Genomic DNA, 18,621 nt, shown 5'->3' on the forward strand with positions numbered 1-18,621 from the left:
AGAGGTAGGAGGATTGCTATGAGTTTGAGCCCAGACTGGGACTACAGAGTGTGTTCCAGGTCAGCCTGGGCTAGAGTAAGACCCTGCGTCAAAAAATAAAAAAAATAAAAAGTTCAGGACTAAGGATGATCCAGTACTTCTCTAGTACCCGTGAGGCCCTGAGTCCCATCCCCAATAACATACAACATACATGGACACACACAACCCCAGGCAGGCACGATTATGTTGGTCAAATTGACTTTTCCTGACTTAGTTTCGTCTCCCCATGCAGGACTGTGTTTGATGACCCTGAAGATGCTGTGTTTGTGAGGTCCATGAAGAGATCGGTGATGGCCATTACCACTATGAACTGGGACACGGTTCCAACACGAGAGGAAAAGTATGGTGAGGAGGAAGGCACAGAGCCTGGTCAGATGCTCACGACGACACTGAGATAACCTTGGTGCTCCTAAAACTTGTAACAGTGTTCAGTTGTGTATTAAACTTCCCTGCGACTCACCATATTATACATATCGTATAACTTGATGCTTTCCAATGTAAACAGAAATGTCAGCAATGGAGGGCTGGAGAGGTGGCTCAGAGGTTAAGGTGCTGCCTGCAAAGTCTACCAGCTGGAGTTTTGACTCCCCAGTACGTACATAAAGCCAGATGCACAAAGTAGTGCATGCATCTGGAGTTCACTTGCAGTGGCTGAAGGCACTAGAGTACCCATTAATTCTGTCTGTCTCCTCTTTACCTCTCTACTTGCGAATAATTTAAAAATATTTTAAGAACTATCAGTAATGTAGCCGGGGGTGGTGGCGCTCGTATTTAATCCCGGCATTTGGGAGGCAGATGTAGGTGGGTCACCGTGAGTTCAAGGCTACCCTGAGACTACATAGTGAATTTCAGGTCAGCCTGGACTAGAGTGAAACCCTACCTTGAAAATCAGAAACAAAAACTAACAAAAAATATCAGTCATGAGAAACAATCACTGGGTTAAGGAGCTAGCTTAGCAGCTAAAGGCACCTGCTTGCAAAGCCTGCCAGTACAGATTCAATTCCCCAGGACCCACATAATGCCAGATGCACAAAGTGGCACATGCATCTGGAGTTTGTTTGAAGTGGCAAGAAGCCCTGGTGTGCCCATAGTCTCTCTCCCTCTCTCTCTCCTCACAAATAAACAAAAATAATATTAAAAACCAAAAAAAAAAAAAAAAAAAAAAGAGAGAGATAAATAATGGCTAGCCTGTAGGACTTTTATTATAAAGTTTAATATTCATTCATTACACATATAGAAATGTTTGCAAATTATAAATGTGGAACACTTTTTTAAAAAAGTAAGGCTGTGTAGATGCCATTCTTGCAAGAAATAGACTATAACCAGCACTTTTAAGTACCCTTCTTCTTGTTTACCAGTCACTGCCAAAGTTTCTGAATCAACGACTACGGTGACTTCTGTACAGTGTATTTATTATCCAAGTGATCGTGAAAGTCGCATAAGTGGAGTCATCAAAGATGAATCTCTACTGTATGGCTTCTTCCTTCTTTTATTTTATTTTTTTTTAATTTTTATGTATTTATTTGAAAGTGACAGACAGAGAGAAAGAAGCAAATAGTGAGAGAGAGAATGGGCGCACCAGGGCTTCCAGCCACTGCAAAAGAACTCCAGACGCATGCGCCCCATTGTGCATCTGACTAACGTGGGTCCTGAGAAAGAGCCTTGAACTGGGGTCGTTTGGCTTCATAGGCAAGCACTTAACAGCTAAGCCATCTCTCCAACCCTTGTGTGGCTTCTTTCCCTTGCCATTGTAAGACACATCTATTTTGGTTCCAGTGTTGATAATTTCATCATTTCCACCAGTGCATAGTATTTCTCCACATAAATATGCAACCCATCTACCCAGTGAACACTGGGGCATATGCCAGTTCTGGGTATGAGCTAATGACCTTGGATTGGCCTAGGTATAAGCCCACTGTTAGGGAAGAAATGAGATAAGCTTTTAGTAAAATTTGTCATGTTATTATAACAACCAGATCCTCTATCAACATAGAGGTTAAGATTTCTGGTCTGTTGAGGGATCCCAGTCAGCTTGTGACCAAGTGAGACCCTTCCCTGGTGCAAACCCAGTTACCTTGGATGATTTTGGTCTCAGTCAAGTTGCTGCCTGGGTCATTGGGCTGCTGTTCTGATTTCTGGAGCTGGGCACTGGCTTTTCCTGTGGGGCAAGCCAAGCCTGGCAACTGTGGCCCTGCAGATCAGCACCCCCACTGCTGGAACTGCTGCTGCAAAAGTTGCCTCTGCTGCTGCTGCTGCTGCTGCTGCTGCTGTAGCTGCCACTTCTGGAGCCACTGCTGCTGCTCAGGCTGCCAATGCTGGGTCTGCTGTTGTTGCCGCTCCTGGGTCTGCTGCTGCGGGGTGTGCCGCTGCTGCCACTCCTGGGTCTGCTGCTGCTGGGGCCACTGGTACCGGTTCCGGAGCTGCTGATGTTGCTGCCGAACTCTGCTCCTGCTTGAGTCCCATTGTCGGCTCAAGTTGGCGTGGCCGGGTCCCGGGATGCTGCTGGGCTCAGGCGGTGGGGGAGGGGAGGGAGCCGCAGCTGCTCTGGTTCTCTCGCTGTTCCACGTGATCTTCTACCTCGCGGTCTTCTCCTCCGCTGCTCGCTGCCGCTCTCCCCTCACGTTTCCCAAGTTGCGGAGAGCGCGGTGTGAGGGAAGCGCCCACACCTGGCTTTTCCTGAGGCTCGAGCCGAGTCTGGCGGCTTTCTACTGCGCTGCTGCCACGGTTGGCCGAGCTGCTGGGGCTGCTTTTGCCGGCCTGTGTGGGCTCTGGATGCTCTGGATCTCTCTTACTTCTCCGCTGCCGCTTCAATTTCCTATGCACCTCACTTTTTAGTAAAAGTGTATTTTGCTGAGTCTTTTTGGTCTTTTTTCCCCCCAGGCTGCTTTGGCGTGGTACCTACGCTGCCATCTTAACCGGAAGTCAAAATTTGTCATGTTGAGGGACAAAATTATAAATGGTAATTCAAATTCATTTACCAATCTCCAAGGATCTTACACAAGTCTGATCTAACCTCGGAGAATACAGGCCCACTGGAGAAGTGGGACTGATGTGACACCTTCTAAGCGATAATGAATCACACCCCAAATTTACAGACTCCTCACCTGTGGGCACTTGTGATCCTGTACCCACCTGGTCTAAAAGTTCCGGTGTGGCTCCCGAAAAATGGGCCAGGAAAGCAATGACTTGACCACTTACGTGCTGGTGCTCATAGCAAGGCCAAAATGATTTGTGTGGCATTCAAGATTAGGTGACAAAGCCAAGTGTGGGGGCGCACGCCTTTAATCCCAGCACTGGGAGACAGCGGTAGGGGGATTGCCATGAGTTGGAGGCCAGCCTGAGACTATGTAGTGAATTCCAGGTTAGCCTGAGCCAAAGTGAGACCCTACCTCAAAAAACAAAAACAAACAAACAAAAAAGGATTAGGTGGCAGAAGAAATCAACATGCTCTCTTACTCTTTGCTGGTTCATTTATTTTGATATAGTGATTACCTCTTAGTCCAGTGGCTATTTCATAATGACGTCCAGTCCCTTAGGGAGGCCCATATTCCGAGGTCCTTCATAGAGTGCCTGGCAAGCTTGCGGAGGAGAGTAACAGTACGGAAGAATGCACTGCAAGGAAGGTGTTTTTCTTCGTGCAAGTGAGACAAGATTCTATTTGTGCTTTACTGGGAAGAGTAAGTAGAACTTGTGAATTTTACATGACATTCTTTTAGTGATTGTGGAATTAAAAATAAAATACAATGGGCTGTACATTCTTTTACTATTTTAATGGTTAATCTAGAGATTATTGACATGACGTCATCCTGGAACAATGTAGCATATGGTAAGAAAACTGTGTGTGTGTGTGTGTGTGTGTGTGTGTTTACTGAAAGAAAAGTGACCAATTAAAAGGAAGAGGAGAATCAACAGGATATAAGAATTTGATCATCAAAGAGAGGTAAGCAGGGCTGGAAAGATGGCTTAGTGGTTAAGGCATTTACCTGTGAAGCCTAAGGACTCAGGTTTGCATCCACAGATCCCACACGAGCCAGATGCACATGGTGGCACAGGAGTCTGGGGTTTTCAGTGGCTAGAGGGCCTGGTGCACACATCGTGCTCTCTCACTCTATCTCAAATAAATAAATAAATAACAAATATAAGCTGGGTGGGGTGGTTCACGCCTTTAGGTAGGAGGATTGCCATGAGTTCAAGGCCACCCTAAGATTACAAAGTAAGTTCCAGGTCAGCCTACTAGAGTGAGAAAAAAGAAAAGAAAAAAAAAAAAAAAACAGAGGTGAGCATTCTGGTTATTCTGACCTGCAATTACACACATTAAGACAATTATCATTTTGTTCCCAAAGACTTGTTAAGTTTTCTATGATCTGTCATAGTCTTTAATACTTGCCACCTCCTGATATGATAAATAAAGAGAGCTGAAGAGTTTCCATTGTTAGTAGGCACAATTTATTTCAAAGCCAACAGACGACACTTGAAACAGCACGATCTTGACGTTGTACTCTAGCTCTGTTTAAATACCACATATGCTAAAAACACAGGCTAGGACATTCTTGAAATGACAGCTGTAAATCACAGTTTCTGGACAGGAAGAGGCCTATGAAAAGCTTACAAGAAGGCAAGTCAGCCTTTCGGGTGCAGTATGGCATGTGAGTTAACTCTATAGGAAGAGTGTATGCAGCATGGCTAGCCAGCATTGAATCACACGTTGCAAGCAGGGCCTTTTGAGCACACGTGCTGGGACACACTGGCTGTGTTCTTTCTGAGGACGTGACTTTTCCGAAGGTACAATTACTGTAGAGAGAATATTGCTGCGGGAAGTAACAAGGTTCAGACTGTTCAGAATAATTTCTACACAGCTATGAACTATGACAAAGATTTTTTTTCCATATATACCGTTTTTTCAATCTATTACAGTGCCATAAATATAAATTCAGTGTTGTAAACACTATTTATATGCATTTGATTCACATATAATTTATGATTCACTCCACCCCTGTGGCTCTAGGTTTTTCCTTATGGAACACCATGTCTCTTTTAGTCTGTCCTGCTTGTCTCTTTCTTCCCTAGAGCCTGGATTTGTTCTTTCACAGAATTGATTTTCCTTTATGAAGGAAATGAAAATATTTTTTTCTACCAGTTTTTTTGTTTGGTTTGGTTTGGTTTTTTTGAGGTAGGGTCTCACTCTAGCCCAGGCTGACCTAGAACTCAGTCTGTCATCCTAGCTGGTCCTCCTACCTCTGCCTCCCAAGTGCTGGGATTAAAGGTGTGCACTACCATGCCTGGTTTTGGAAATGTTTTCCTGTATTTTGAAAGAAAACATTTTCTATAGGAATACCTGTTCAATGACAGAACAGAGAGCAACAGAAAGTCAGGACATGGTGGGCAGAGCTTTGCTTGAAAGCTCCTGTTTATAGATGTGTGATCCCATCAGGCCACCATGCAGGGGTCACAGTAATGGGGTACATTCACGTGGTTTTTCCAGCCACCTGCCAGGGTAGTAACCACCTTGCCTGCAGTCTTTACTCCTCAGAGCTCTGTGGACCTGCAGGAGGGTCCGGTCTGTCTGTCTGCCCTGCCTCACTTCTGAGAGTCTCTTTCTCTCCCTCCGCGGAGTCCCCTGGATTGGAATTCTCTTGGGGGATGGCAGTTTCGGCTTCTGCTTGATCTTCGCTGACACAATTAGAGTTGACGTCAAGTTTGCCATCTAATAAAAAGAAAAAAAAATAGGTGTTTTGTTCTTACATTGTGCCTCATAATCTGGTAAGGCTTCACATCTACTTCTTTTTTTTTTTTTTTTTTAATTTGGTTTTTCGAGATAGGGTTTCACTCTAGCCCAGGCTGACCTGGAATTCACTATGGAGTCTTAGGCTGGCCTCAAACTCACGGCAATCCTCCTACCTCTGCCTCCCGAATGCTGGGATTAAAGGTGTGCGCCACCATGCCCGGCACATCTACTTCTCATGACTACACAGCCTAGATTATTATCCCTATTACAATTACTGTAACTGTTTCACCAGGGGTGAAACTAAGGAAGGGATTTGGGTCCTTGCTCTGGGCTCCAGTCAGTTACACAGCAGCAGAGTCTGCTCTGATCCAAAGACTTTGGCTCCAATGCCAATGTCTACATTGTACCTGTTTGGGGCTGACAAAAATCTACACCCGAATACAGCTTTCCTTTTCATTAATTTGACATTCTTGAGTAGGTAACTGCCTGATTTTGGTTATCGGTGATCTATGAAATATGTTGGTAGTAAGGCTTCCCTACATCTGTGCATTCAGAGCTGTCTACAGCGTTTAGAATGGTGTGTGAGTTTTCTCATGATAGTTTATTAGGACATAATCAGATGCCACTGTGTCCTCAATACAAGATTAAAAACAAAATAATAATAATAAGGTACAGAGAAGGCAAGGCAGCCAGGAAGCCTAACTAGTCCCCTATTGATAGTTTTTAAAAATGGACATTTGGTGTCTGCCACGCCACAAGTGTTTCTTCACCAAGTAGTAAAAAGACCATTCTCCCTGCATGGGCCAAGGTGAAAATGGCAAGGATCAGCCACCTAGACAATGTTCCCCACAAGGGGGCTATATTCTCAGAGTGCAGGGCTGGGGGCAAGTCTCCTCTCCACCATAAGAATCAGTCTATGGTCATACCACCCTGAGAATCACTGCTGAAGGATGTCACTGTTTCAACCAACAGTAAGTCACCAAATCTCAGGAAGGAAGAGAGAAAAAGCATACTACAGAACTCACTGTTCTAAGACTTGTAGAAATTTAATCAATATTTTCAATCTACAATGATCTGTAATTTATAAACATACTCTGTAATTTCATCCATAGTGTCAAAACTTAATTAAGAAATGCAAACATTAGGGGACATTGGATTATTTCCTTATTCAAAGGCCTTAAAGTCCTCCCTAAGAGATTTTCCATAAAGAGTTCCACATCACTCTGGGATTGAATTAGTGCAGACTGTGGAATAAGCCATATTCCTCAGACCCTTGTGTCTGTTTTCAGCATCCCAAAGGGACACATTTGAGTCATGATGGTCACTCTTGAACTTCCTTGGGCCCCAGAGACAATTTGGGTCCTAGGTACTGATGTCACTGTCACCAATTCTCCACTCCACCTCAGAAGCAGAAGCAGAAGCTTGGGGATTTTATACATACTGTTCTCCTCATGGCTCTCTTCTCTGGTGGCCTCCAACTGCTGCTTCTCATACAAAGCCTTTAGATCCTTACAGATTTTCTTATGTGTGAACCAGTGTGTTTTTTGGCAGGTCTGATCACAATAGATTACCTGAAAGCAATCACAAGTTTGTTCTCATTGTAAGAGTTATGATTGGGTGGTTTCACAACAATGACATCAAATCAAGAGCAATTCTGTAAAAATGCTGAGATTCCACTCATGCTATCTGATTGTGTGATGCAGTGTGCTGATAATGGATTTGTAGTTACTAGCTTACATTTTATTTTATTTTATTAATGTTTTATTTATTTTTTTTATTTCTTTACTTGAGAGAGAGACAAAGGAAGTAGCGGAGAGAAAGAGAGAATGGGAAAGTCAGGGCCTCCGGCCACTGCAAACGAACTCCAGACGCATGCGCCCCCTTGTGCATCTGGCTTACCTGGGTCCTGGGAAATCAAACCTGGGTCCTTGGGCTTCACAGGCAAATGCCTTAACCCCTAAACCATTTCCCCAGCCCTGCTAATTTACATTTTAAAGCAACAATGTATAACAAGCGGTTTACAAGACTCAGATCAATGGTAAGGTAAGAACATGCTATGGCCAGGCACAGGGACTCACATAATCCCAGCACTTGGGAGGTAGAGGCAAGAGGATCACAAGTTCAATGCCAGCCTGGGCAACATAGTGAGATGTTTTACTAGGCGAAAAACCAACTAACAAACAACAACAAAAAAGCACAGCCCTTGTGTGTTTCTAGTTGTCTGCTTGTGTCTCTTCCCTGGTCCTGAAAGCGTGCACAGAGGCCCAAGCTGAAGCCAGCCTGGCCCCCACTGAGAAAGAATGAATGACTGTGCATTTCAGCACTGCTTCGAGAGGGATTTCTTAGGTAGCAATAGTTAAACAACACAGTGCCATTCTCACAAGGCGAGCCTTACTTCACACAGCAGGAAATACATCTAGGGAGTGATGAAGGGAGGAAAAGGTAGAGAAGCAGCAGGTGACGGAGAAGGCGCCTGCCTTGAAATCCACAGATCAGTATCACCCCGTGGGACTAAGTGAATGCTCAGAGACACAGCGTGTAATGCCGGGATGTAAGCAGAATACACTGATTAGATATGAGCTTTACAAAATAATTCTAGAGAAGTTTAAGTGTAGACCCCTCAGTATGATAGTGTGTTAACAGAAGTTTAGTTTAAAATGAAGAGTTGATGAAAAGATAGAAAAATCATTATAAAGAGTTGAGATTGTGTACTTATGAATTGTCCTAATGGAGGTTGTCCATTGGTAGCAGCCTCTATCCTCTCGCCTGTTAAACTTTCTATTTTCCCATATTCATCCAGTCACAACATTTTTCTGTGGGGTGGCAAAAATGGAAACTAAGGCAAACAGACACTTTCCTTTCCAACTACTTTTTAAGATTAAATGCAATATTTTTATGCATTAGATTTATTAGAAAAGCAATGCCAGGGCTGGAGACATGGCTCAGCATGACTGCTTGCACAGCCTGATGTCCTGGGTTCAATTCCCTCATGCCCACATAAAGCAGGATCAGGATGCAAAGAGGTGCAAGCATCCAGAGTTCATCTGCACGGGCAAGAGGTCCTGCTGTGCCCATTCTCATTCTCTCTCTCTCTCTCTCTCAAACAAGTAAGTTCTTTGAAGAGAAAACGAGTGTCAATTGTTACTCAATATTAAACAGTCAGCTTGGATAAAACCTTACCCATGTATCAATAAATTTGAAATAACTCCATTCTTGGATAATTGCCAGCCCTACCTCTCGGATCCCCTGCTCTGGGGTGTGCAAGTGGAAAGGTGGCCAGAGGTCCCGGTTCATTCCTCACTTCTCAGTTCCCTGGCCCTGGTACCTCTGCTGCTGGCTTGGGGCCACTGGTCCTTGCATGTGTCCTGTGGAAGCAGGCCTTTTGCTCTGCCTTCCTGATTGACAGGCCTCTGGGTCCACAAATCCCTGTTACCCTGAGCCACAGGGCGCTTGGGCCACTGTGGGAGCTGGCCTCTTGACCCTAGCTCCCCAGCTTCCCAGCCCCTGGTTCCCTAACGCTTGGTTCTCTTATGCTGAAGAGTACCTGCATGTGGACTGAGTAGGCCACGGCCCCCAGTTCCCGGGGTCCCTTTGCAGTCTCCATGACCTGCACATCTGTGGTTACAGCCCCATCTTGCTCCAATCCCATTCACATTTAAAACAGAACACTCACTGAAAATCCTACAAGGACAATTTCCTGCTTCCTCCTCAGTAAACTAAGACTTTTCTGGGCTGAAAAGATGGCTTAGAGGTTAAGGTACTTGACTGTGAAGCCTAAGGACCCAGGTTTGATTCATGTAAGTCAGATGCACATGGTGGTGCATGTGTATGGAGTTCATTTGCAGTGGCTAGAGGCTCTGGAACATCCATTGAAAAAAGAAAAAGAGAGACTGGAGAGATGGCTTAGCTGTTAAGCACTTGCCTGTGAAGCCTAAGGACCCCAGTTTGAGGCTTGATTCCCCAGGACCCATGTTAGCCAGATATACAAGGGAGTGCACACAACTGGAGTTCGTTTACAGTGACTGGAGGCCCTGGCGTGCCCATTCTCTCTCTCTCACTCACTCTTTCTCTCTCTCTCTCTACCTGCCTCTTTTTCGCTCTCTCTCTCCCTATCACTTTCAAATAAATAAATAAAAATAAACAAAAAAAAATTTAGAAAAAGAAAAAGACTTTTCCCTGGGATGAGTAGACCACAATGCAAAAAAAAAAAAAAAAAAAAAATTAAAGTCAGAAAACTGAGATCTCCAAGGATGTCTAGTCCCACAATGGAAGCATCCAATGAAATCATAGAGAAAACAATAGAAATTGAATCCCAAAATGAAAACACAACAATCTGTGTGACCTTGATCAAAAGAATTACTGAGGGCTAGAGGGATGGCTTAGCGGTTAAGGCACTTGCCTGCAAAGCCAAAGGACTCAGGTTGGATTCCCCAGCACCCACATTAGCCAGATGCACAAGGGGTCACACACATCTGGAGTTTGTTTATACTGGCTAGAGGCCCTGGCATGCCCATTCTCTCTCTCTCTTTCCCTCCCTCTTTCTCTGTCAAATAAATAAGTAAATAAAAATAATTTTTTTTAAAAAAATTACTGAACTGGAAGCAAAGGATCAAAACCAACAATTGCATAAATGAAACTGAGCAGAATCGTCTCTTGGAACATTCAGCTGTTGTCACTAGACTTAACTTAATTGAAGAAAACTAAAGAAGTCTCAAAAGGGAGATAAAAGAATTGAAGTGAGTCAACAAATAGAGAATCTCAGTGACCACCTGATTAATCTTAATGAAAACTTGATCAAATGCAAGAATGAACTCCAGGAAGCATCAAAAAAATCAGACCTCAAACTGAAATCCTTACTTTAAAAAAGAGATGGATGCGATGCAAAAATAACACAACAGAAAACAAAAATCAAATAGACCTTTTCACTAAAACAGTCATTTATGTGGAAGACAGAGCCTCTGACCTGGAAGACAAGACAGAAGAAATTGATCAGGAGTCATAAAACGTTTGCTAACTTCAAAAACTCACATGAAAAGAATTCAAGGGAAATTTAGGATACCCTAAAATTACCAAACACCCTGTATTAGTCAGCTTCAGGTTCACTGAGATGAACTTCCAGACCAGGCACAGTTATGGAGGAAGGGATATTTATTGAAACTTACAGATCCAGGGGAAGTTCCATAAATGGCAGAAGAAGCTGGCCTGCTTTCACAGGACCAAGCAGAGAGAGAAGCACAAGCCAAAAGCCACACAGCACACTTTATCTTTAGATTGAAATGTGAAACCCACCACCACACCTTAAAATCCACCCAGTGACACTGCCTCCAGCCAGGTGGCTGCAGAAGCAAACTACAAACAATAAAGAACTGAATATATTGGGGGCCATCTATTGAAACTACCACACACCTGGATCATGGGTGTACCAGAAGGGGAAAATTTCTAAGACAGAGGCATAGAGAATATATTCAACAAAATTATTGAAGAAAAATTTCCTAATCTTGCAAAAGAGAGGCCCATGCAGATACAAGAAGCTCACGGAACATCAAACAGACAAGTCCAAAGAAGAAACTCTCCAAGGCACATCATAGTTAAAACTCTTAACTATGAAAACAGAATGCTAAAAGCAGCAAGAGAAAAACAACTCACAACTCATTGGTGGGTAATCAATGGCTTTCTGATTTGCTCACTGGAAAGGAACCCCTATATGAAACTGGAAGCAGGTCTAAATCCTATAGAGAAAAAAATTATGCTCTCCAGTGTCTAACTCCCACTAGCCTTTGCTAAAGAGGGGCTACAGTCATCAAACTCTCCCTATATTAATAATACTTATCCAATTTAACAACTTATGCTGACTTTACTCTGTTGGAGAATCTCACTGAGGAGGGACCCCCTGTGGAATGCAAGCAGGGAGGAAGGAAAAGATGGTACCAGCACATGATACATCCATACAAAATATGTTCTTAATAATGAAAAATAAAATACAAAAAGATATTTGCAAACTGGATTCAAGAACACACTAATAATAAGATCATCCATCATGACCAAGTGTGAGGCTGGCTCAACACACACAACTCAATAGATGTAACATGTCTTAGAAATAATCTTAAATTTACAGATTCAATGCCATCTTCATCTAAATTTTAATGACGTTCTTCACAGAACTAGAAAACACAATCCAAACCTTCATATGGAAACATAAGAAATTACCAAGGCAATCATAAGCAGAAAAGGCCACGCTGGTAATGTCATCATAATATCTGTCCTCAATTATATTACGGAGTGCCAGTGACAAAGACAGCATGGTACTGGCACAAAAACAGACATGCAGGCCAACATAAGAACATAAAGGACCAAGAGATAAACCCACAGAGCAACTGACACCTAACTTGTGCCAAAGATATCAAAAATATACACTGCAAATCTGGGCATGGTGGCACATGTCTTTAATCCCAGCACTTGGTAGGCAGAAGTGGAAGGGCAGCTTATAGTTACAGACTGAGTTCCAGGTCAGCCCAGGCTAGAGTGAGATCCTACCTCAAACAAACAAACAAACAAAAAGAGATAGCAACAAGTTTAACAAATGGTGCTGGCAAAACTGAGTATCTACCTGCAAAAGAATGAAGTTAGATCCATATTGGTGGCCCTGCACAAAATTCAACTGAAATTTCACACCTAAAATTGCTAGACGAAAGCATAGGAAACACACTTCAAGACAAAGGTATAGGTAAGATCTTTCAGAATAGGATGCCAACAGCACAGGAAATAACATCAGGAATTAACAAGTGAGATTATACAACATTAAAGTTTCTACACAGCAAAGGAACCAATGAGCAGAGTCAACAGATAACCTGTGACAGCTATATTTCAGACAGGGACTTAATATCTACAATATTATAAAGAACTACAAAAACCAAACACTAAGGAAAACAATCTTGCAATCAATCAACAAATAGGCCACAGTTTTCAAAAGAAGAAACGCAGATACCCAATAAGCATTTAAAAAAATGTTTAATACCTTAACATTCTTAGCCATCAGAGAAATCTAAGTTAAAAACTACTTTGGAGGGCTGGAGAGATGGCTTAGCGGTTAAGGTGTTTCCTACAAAGCCAAAGGACATCGGTTCGATTCCCCAAGACCCACGTAAGCCAGATGCACAAGGTGGTGCAGGTGTCTAGAGTTTGTTTGCAGTGGCTGGAGGCCCTGGTGTGCCCATTCTCTCTCTTTGCTTCTTTCTCTGTTGCTTTTTTAAATAAATTAATTAAAAAAAAACTAATTTGGGATTCCATCTCACTCTAGACAGAATGGTTATCATCAGATAAAAGAATTATGAAAATGTGACATATGTATATATATTATATATAGACAGACAGTGAAATTTTATTAAGCTGTAAAGAAAAATATAATCAGGAGACCACAACAGGGGAAAAAGAGGTGTTGATGAAGTGAGGGAGGGCAGCAGTGTGCATGAGACATGAAAGCAGAAAGAGGGATACTGGGGAGCAGTGAAGGTGTGCAAGGCGGGTTAGGGTTATGGGGCGAAGGGGGAAGGGAGGAAAAAAAAAAGAACTCCATTCTTACCATTTTGCAAACAGAACATCTTTTACTTGCTCCCTTTTCTCCACAGGTGGTACAAAAGTCAACATCCACAAAACCCACTTGACCCGTGATAGCTTGGGTAAGGACAGAGAACGCGGTGGGATCGGAGCCCTGGAGCAGGCACAAAGATGAGAAAAGTCCACTGAATCGCCAGAGGAGGACACAGCGGTGTCTCCTATGAACATGTTGTCTACACATGCAAGGGAAGATGTCACTAAGGTTACTGATTACACAGACTTTGAAGAATACCTTTTCTATACAAAGCATATGGCAAGTAAGTCTATAAACAGAAAAAAAAAAATCAGCCCTATTCTAGAATAAAAGTATTTTTCTGTTAGTATTATTCAGTAAGTCTATGGTGACTTCAGATATAGAACAATGAGCTCAGTTTTTATTTTCTTTTCTGAGAACTGGGAGCAAGAAAACCTTCATATTCTTAAAGGCTGGCTACCATTTAAGCATTTCAATTACTTTACATATTTAAAAATATCTACTTGATACTGGTCTAATCTAAATATGATATTTACCATTAAACTGTTCCATTCCCTTTCATAAACATAAAAGGAAATTGTATCAACATTTTAAGAATTTTGAAAGTACATTTTGAAAGTACTAGGAATTGCTATTTTTACTTTTATTTTCTCTCTTGAGGTAGAATGCCAGCTACCACTGGTTATTGCTAGAAAATCTACACAGTAGTCAGGTTCATGGCTTTTCTGATAGCAATTCTCCCAACTTCTTCACCAACAGAAAAATACGGTTTGGAGCAATAGTGTTTAAGTGTGTCAGAAACACTTGTGTCACCGGACTCTTGTTCAACTGTGAGTGGCTATGACCCAGGGAGTGTTTCTCTTTACCAGCAGACCTCCTATTCTTCCTCTGGGCTTGGGAGGGGAATGTAGACCACAGCATGTGTTAAATGCCTTGTAATCGAATGAACAGAAGAAAGGCTATGCAAACTTTTGTGGCTGAGGTACACTGGGTGGAAAGAGAGGACACTGTTTGGGTCCCCAGTCCATTCTTGAGCCATTATGCCAGCTCTGTTCTGCTACTTTTGGTTGAGTAAAGTGATCACGCAAACTCTCATCTAAGTTACTCAGTCACTAACTAGGAGGATAGCTGTGAGTTCAAGGCAGCCTGGGATACAGAGTGAATTCCAGGCCAGCCTGGGTTAGAGTAAGACCCTGCCTTGAAAACAAACTAAGACAAAACAAACAAACAAAAAGGCTTAAAACACCAAATAGCTAATTGCATTAAAAGGGGGGGGGGGGAGGGATGGCTTACAGGTTAAGGCACTTACCTGCAAAGCCAAAGACACATGTTGGATTCTCCAGTAGCCCATAAGGCCAGATGAACAAGATGGCACATATGTTTGTAGCTTTTTTTCAGTGGTCAGAGGCCTAGATGCGCCCATTCTCTATCTGTCTCTTCCTCTCAAATATTTATTTTTATAAAAGCTCGTAAAGGATGAGATAGTCTACATATAGAATGTGTAATTACCTAATGCCCAGCTGGTGATGCTAAATGGGAATGCTGTAAGAGGTGGAGGCTTGCTTAGAAAGGGTATCACCAGGGGCGGGCCTTGGGGCCTCACAGCCCAACCCCACTTGCTCTACTTAGCTTGCTCTTGGTACTTCCTTCCTGCTAATGAGTATGGGACATCTAACTGTCTGCTCCTGCCATTATGGAACTTCCCCTTGAAACAGTAAGCTGGAAATAAACCCTTTCCTTCTATGAGCTACTTCTGGTTGGGTGTTTTGTCCCAGCAATGAGAAGATACCTGATACAAAGGATTTGGTTGAAATGTATATAAAAAAATGGATAGGTATTGCTAAGGACAGAAACCTATTCAAAGTGAGGAAGATATAAAATAAAATATGACTTAAACAAATCTCACAAATGGACACTTTGTAATTTAAAAGCACAATAAAGCTGACAAAATTGACTTCCTATAGCTGGGAAGTATACATTGTGTGTGTGTGTGTGTGTGTGTGCGTGTGTAAGTGTCCCCTGCGAGCACACAATGTTGTTGGCCATTTCCCCCAGCAGCTCACGTAGGGGCTAAGTATCTGGGAACTGGCTTCCTACCAAATTAAGCCCGATGTCTTGATGCTCTGTGCAGGCAGCATGTGGCATCTTCAACAATAGGGTCTTACCTTTTACCTCAGGCAGGTGATCAAGTGCTTTAACAGAAGCCTGTCTTGGTTTGGGGACCTTGTAGGTCTCTCCAATCAACAGCTCAATGTGGGTTGTAACTGATTTCTGGTACTGGGAGTTGCAGGCCAGAGCCAAATGTTTTAGCATTGGCCTTTATCCCTCCCTCTCCAGTGACCTTCTTATCAGACGATACCCACATACTCCTACTGAGGGTTATATTTTTTAGTCTGCTATCCAGGAATAAGGTTTTTACAGTACTAATTCCTTTTGGGTTTAGTTTAGTGTGTATCTCTCCCAACTCTCCCATTCCTCTTCCCCCAAACCCTTCCATCCCTGTTATCTGCTCCTGTTGGTTTTGTCTACAACTCAAGCTGTTCCAGGTTAGGAGCCACAGAAGAGGGAGAACACGCAGCATTTGTCTTCCTGTACTTGTGTGAATTCACTCAGCATGATCTGTTCCAAGACTGTCCATTTTCCTACAAATTTCATTATATCATTTGTCCTTACTGCTGAGTAGAACTCCATTGTATATGCATATGAACCACATCATTATCCATTCGTCAAATGATGGGCAGCCGGGTTGATTCCAGTTCTTAGCTATTGTGAATTGGGTGGCTATAAACATGGTTGATCAAATATCTCTTCAGAGAAGAGTGGAAGCTTTAGGGTAGATGCCCAGTAGAGGAATGGCTGTGTCAGTTGGTAGCTCTATTTTCATCTTTTTCAGGAGTCTCCATATTGCTTTCCATAGTGGTTGTACAAGTTTGCACTCCCACCAGCAGTGAATGAAGGTTCCTGTTCCCCACATCCTCACCAACACTTAGTCATTCTGATGGGAGTAAGGTACGTACGTTTTTAAAATAAAGGAAGGAACATCTCTAATCAGAGACAATGAGGTGGAAGGCAAGGAGTGGGGACATACTTAGGGATTATTTTCAGAAACCATCATCAGCCTTTTGTTTCTCACCAGCCATGCTCCACTGTTTAGACACCATCCCCTTAGCTAATCAATCTGAATTCACCTACTATAATTTTTCTTCTACCGTGGGGCTGGGAATGTAGCTCAGTTGAGACAGTGCTTGCCTATCGTGCATGAAGCCCCGAGGTCAATTTCCAATACCAAGCAAACAAGGTATGGTTGTACAGATCCACAATCTCAACACTCATGAAGTTGAGGCAGGAGGATCAGCAGTTCAAAGTCATCTTCAATCCCAAGTTTGAGGCTAGTCAGCTACATAAGACCTTATTAAAAAAAAAAAAAAGAAAGAAAGAAACTTTCCACTTGTAATTCTTGTAACCATATATAGGTATGCATATGTGAGTCTATGTTACATACTGGGAATGTACCCACCAGTACAAGTTTCATAAGTTATTTAAAAATCTAAGTTTCCCTTATAGCTGTCTACTTTCCTACATCATGAAATCATAAGAGGAGAAATGGATATATCAAAATAGATTTAGGAGATAAACCTATTCAATTTTCATATATATAATACATATATATATATATATATTTTAATTTTTATTTTTTAACAGTGAAAGTCTATAGTAAAGACAGAACTGTCCTTACCCATGCTACCTGTGACAGTCGGGCCTTACTTACAATTTCAACAGGAGCAATGCTTCGCACTAGCTGTTGGAGGAGAGAAGCTTCACAGTACGGAAATTTCCTGATACTTTCTCGAATGACCTTTTCCTGATACACTGGGAAGCCATCAGAAGGTCTGCCTTTTAACAAGCTGAAAATCAATTTTTTAAAACAGTTTAAGATGAATCACTAAAAGTAATCCCCTCTTAGCTGAAAGCAGTGACTTTTAGCTTCTTATTATTTAAGAGTTTCAAATTATGATGAGGAACTCAATTTAGAACTGCTCAACCTTAGAAGTAAGCTAGGCCTTATCATGTTTCCAGGATCTGAGGATCATAGGCAAGGGTGACCCCCACTATAAAAGGCGAAGCCCTGCTATCAGATTAGCTAGTTACTTATTACCATGCCAGTTGTTTGTAGGGAGAAAGGAACAGTCTCGATGAGTCACACCCTTGTGACTTAGTTCACTTTTCTCAGTAAAGCTACAGGTCAGTTTGATACCTGGTGGTCAGAGGGCAAGGAAAAGACACAGATCAGCCAGGAATGGTGACAGAGATGGACTGAGTGTCATGAGCCCAGCAGCAACCTACTGCATAATATACTTAATCTCACATTTGGACTTGGTCCATTTTCTGGCCATATAATATTACGTGCATTAATTAGTCTCTGAGGACCATGAAGTCTTCATGAGTAAGTGAGTAGTAACAACAAAAAATCAAGGCATGGAGGTGTACACCTTTAATCTCAGCACTGAAGAGGATGAGGTAGGAGGATTGCCAGTGAGTTCAGTTCAAAGCCAGCCTGGGCTACAGAGTAAGTTTCAGAACAGCCAGGGTGAGAAAAATACCCTGACTTAAAAAAAACAAAACAAAAATATATTTTGTACATGACTTAGTAAAAACAGTACCTTTTGATCAGAGTGTCCAGCTTATTCTCTCCATCTTTTAAGAAGTTAATGCATTTCTGGAAGATACAGCTGATATAATGCATTTTCATGGCCAATACTTCATTCATGTCTCTTTGTTTCATGCACTTCTCACAAATCAAGTCCATCACTTTGTAGCACTTACTCAGGGCTACTGCTTCTGCCAGCAGAGGGTTCTCATTCACAAGCATCACAATCTAGAAGAAATTCCAGTGAACTCAGATGTTTCCATGTGCAAATTCAGAAGTCAGTTTAGTTGATTCAAGATTTTCAAATAAAGTTTTTCACAGAATCATAGTTACTGCAAATTAGAATGCAAATTGCTATTGATTGATATCTGACTGATGTTATAAAGCTAATAAAGAAGGACCCTGATGCCATGGAATCTCTTCCCAAGGGTACAATGTAATCTGCCATCTACCCACACCAGCGTGTTGATATGTCTCTCACAGAACAAGGTTTTACTCTCTGCAAGAAGCACTTTTACTAAAGATAGCTATGCCATAGTTGAACAAATGTTAACATACAGGATGAAATCACAGAGCAATTACTATATTTAGTTAACTTATTAAACAGTAATTTTATAGACA

At 42.2% G+C, this 18,621-nt stretch overlaps 2 protein-coding genes across 2 annotated transcripts in view; one reads left to right on the forward strand and one right to left on the reverse strand.

Moving 5' to 3' along the window:
• The window catches only part of Lrrc72 (leucine rich repeat containing 72), a 57,998-nt gene extending 57,561 nt beyond the window's left edge, over positions 1–437 (forward strand). The window contains exon 11 of the mRNA XM_045135641.1: positions 272–437. Coding sequence (XP_044991576.1) covers positions 272–437 — 166 coding nt within the window. The remainder of the gene's footprint in view (positions 1–271) is intronic.
• A 4,031-nt stretch (positions 438–4,468) lies between these two features.
• The window catches only part of Ankmy2 (ankyrin repeat and MYND domain containing 2), a 40,266-nt gene continuing 26,113 nt past the window's right edge, over positions 4,469–18,621 (reverse strand). The window contains exons 6-10 of the mRNA XM_004652665.3: positions 18,014–18,228; positions 17,122–17,257; positions 13,344–13,472; positions 7,206–7,335; positions 4,469–5,743 (exon numbers count right to left, since the gene is read on the reverse strand). Coding sequence (XP_004652722.1) covers positions 5,559–5,743; positions 7,206–7,335; positions 13,344–13,472; positions 17,122–17,257; positions 18,014–18,228 — 795 coding nt within the window. The 3' untranslated portion in view covers positions 4,469–5,558. The remainder of the gene's footprint in view (positions 5,744–7,205; positions 7,336–13,343; positions 13,473–17,121; positions 17,258–18,013; positions 18,229–18,621) is intronic.

Source organism: Jaculus jaculus, chromosome 16 (assembly GCF_020740685.1).
Source record: "Jaculus jaculus isolate mJacJac1 chromosome 16, mJacJac1.mat.Y.cur, whole genome shotgun sequence".
NCBI lineage: Eukaryota > Metazoa > Chordata > Mammalia > Rodentia > Dipodidae > Jaculus > Jaculus jaculus.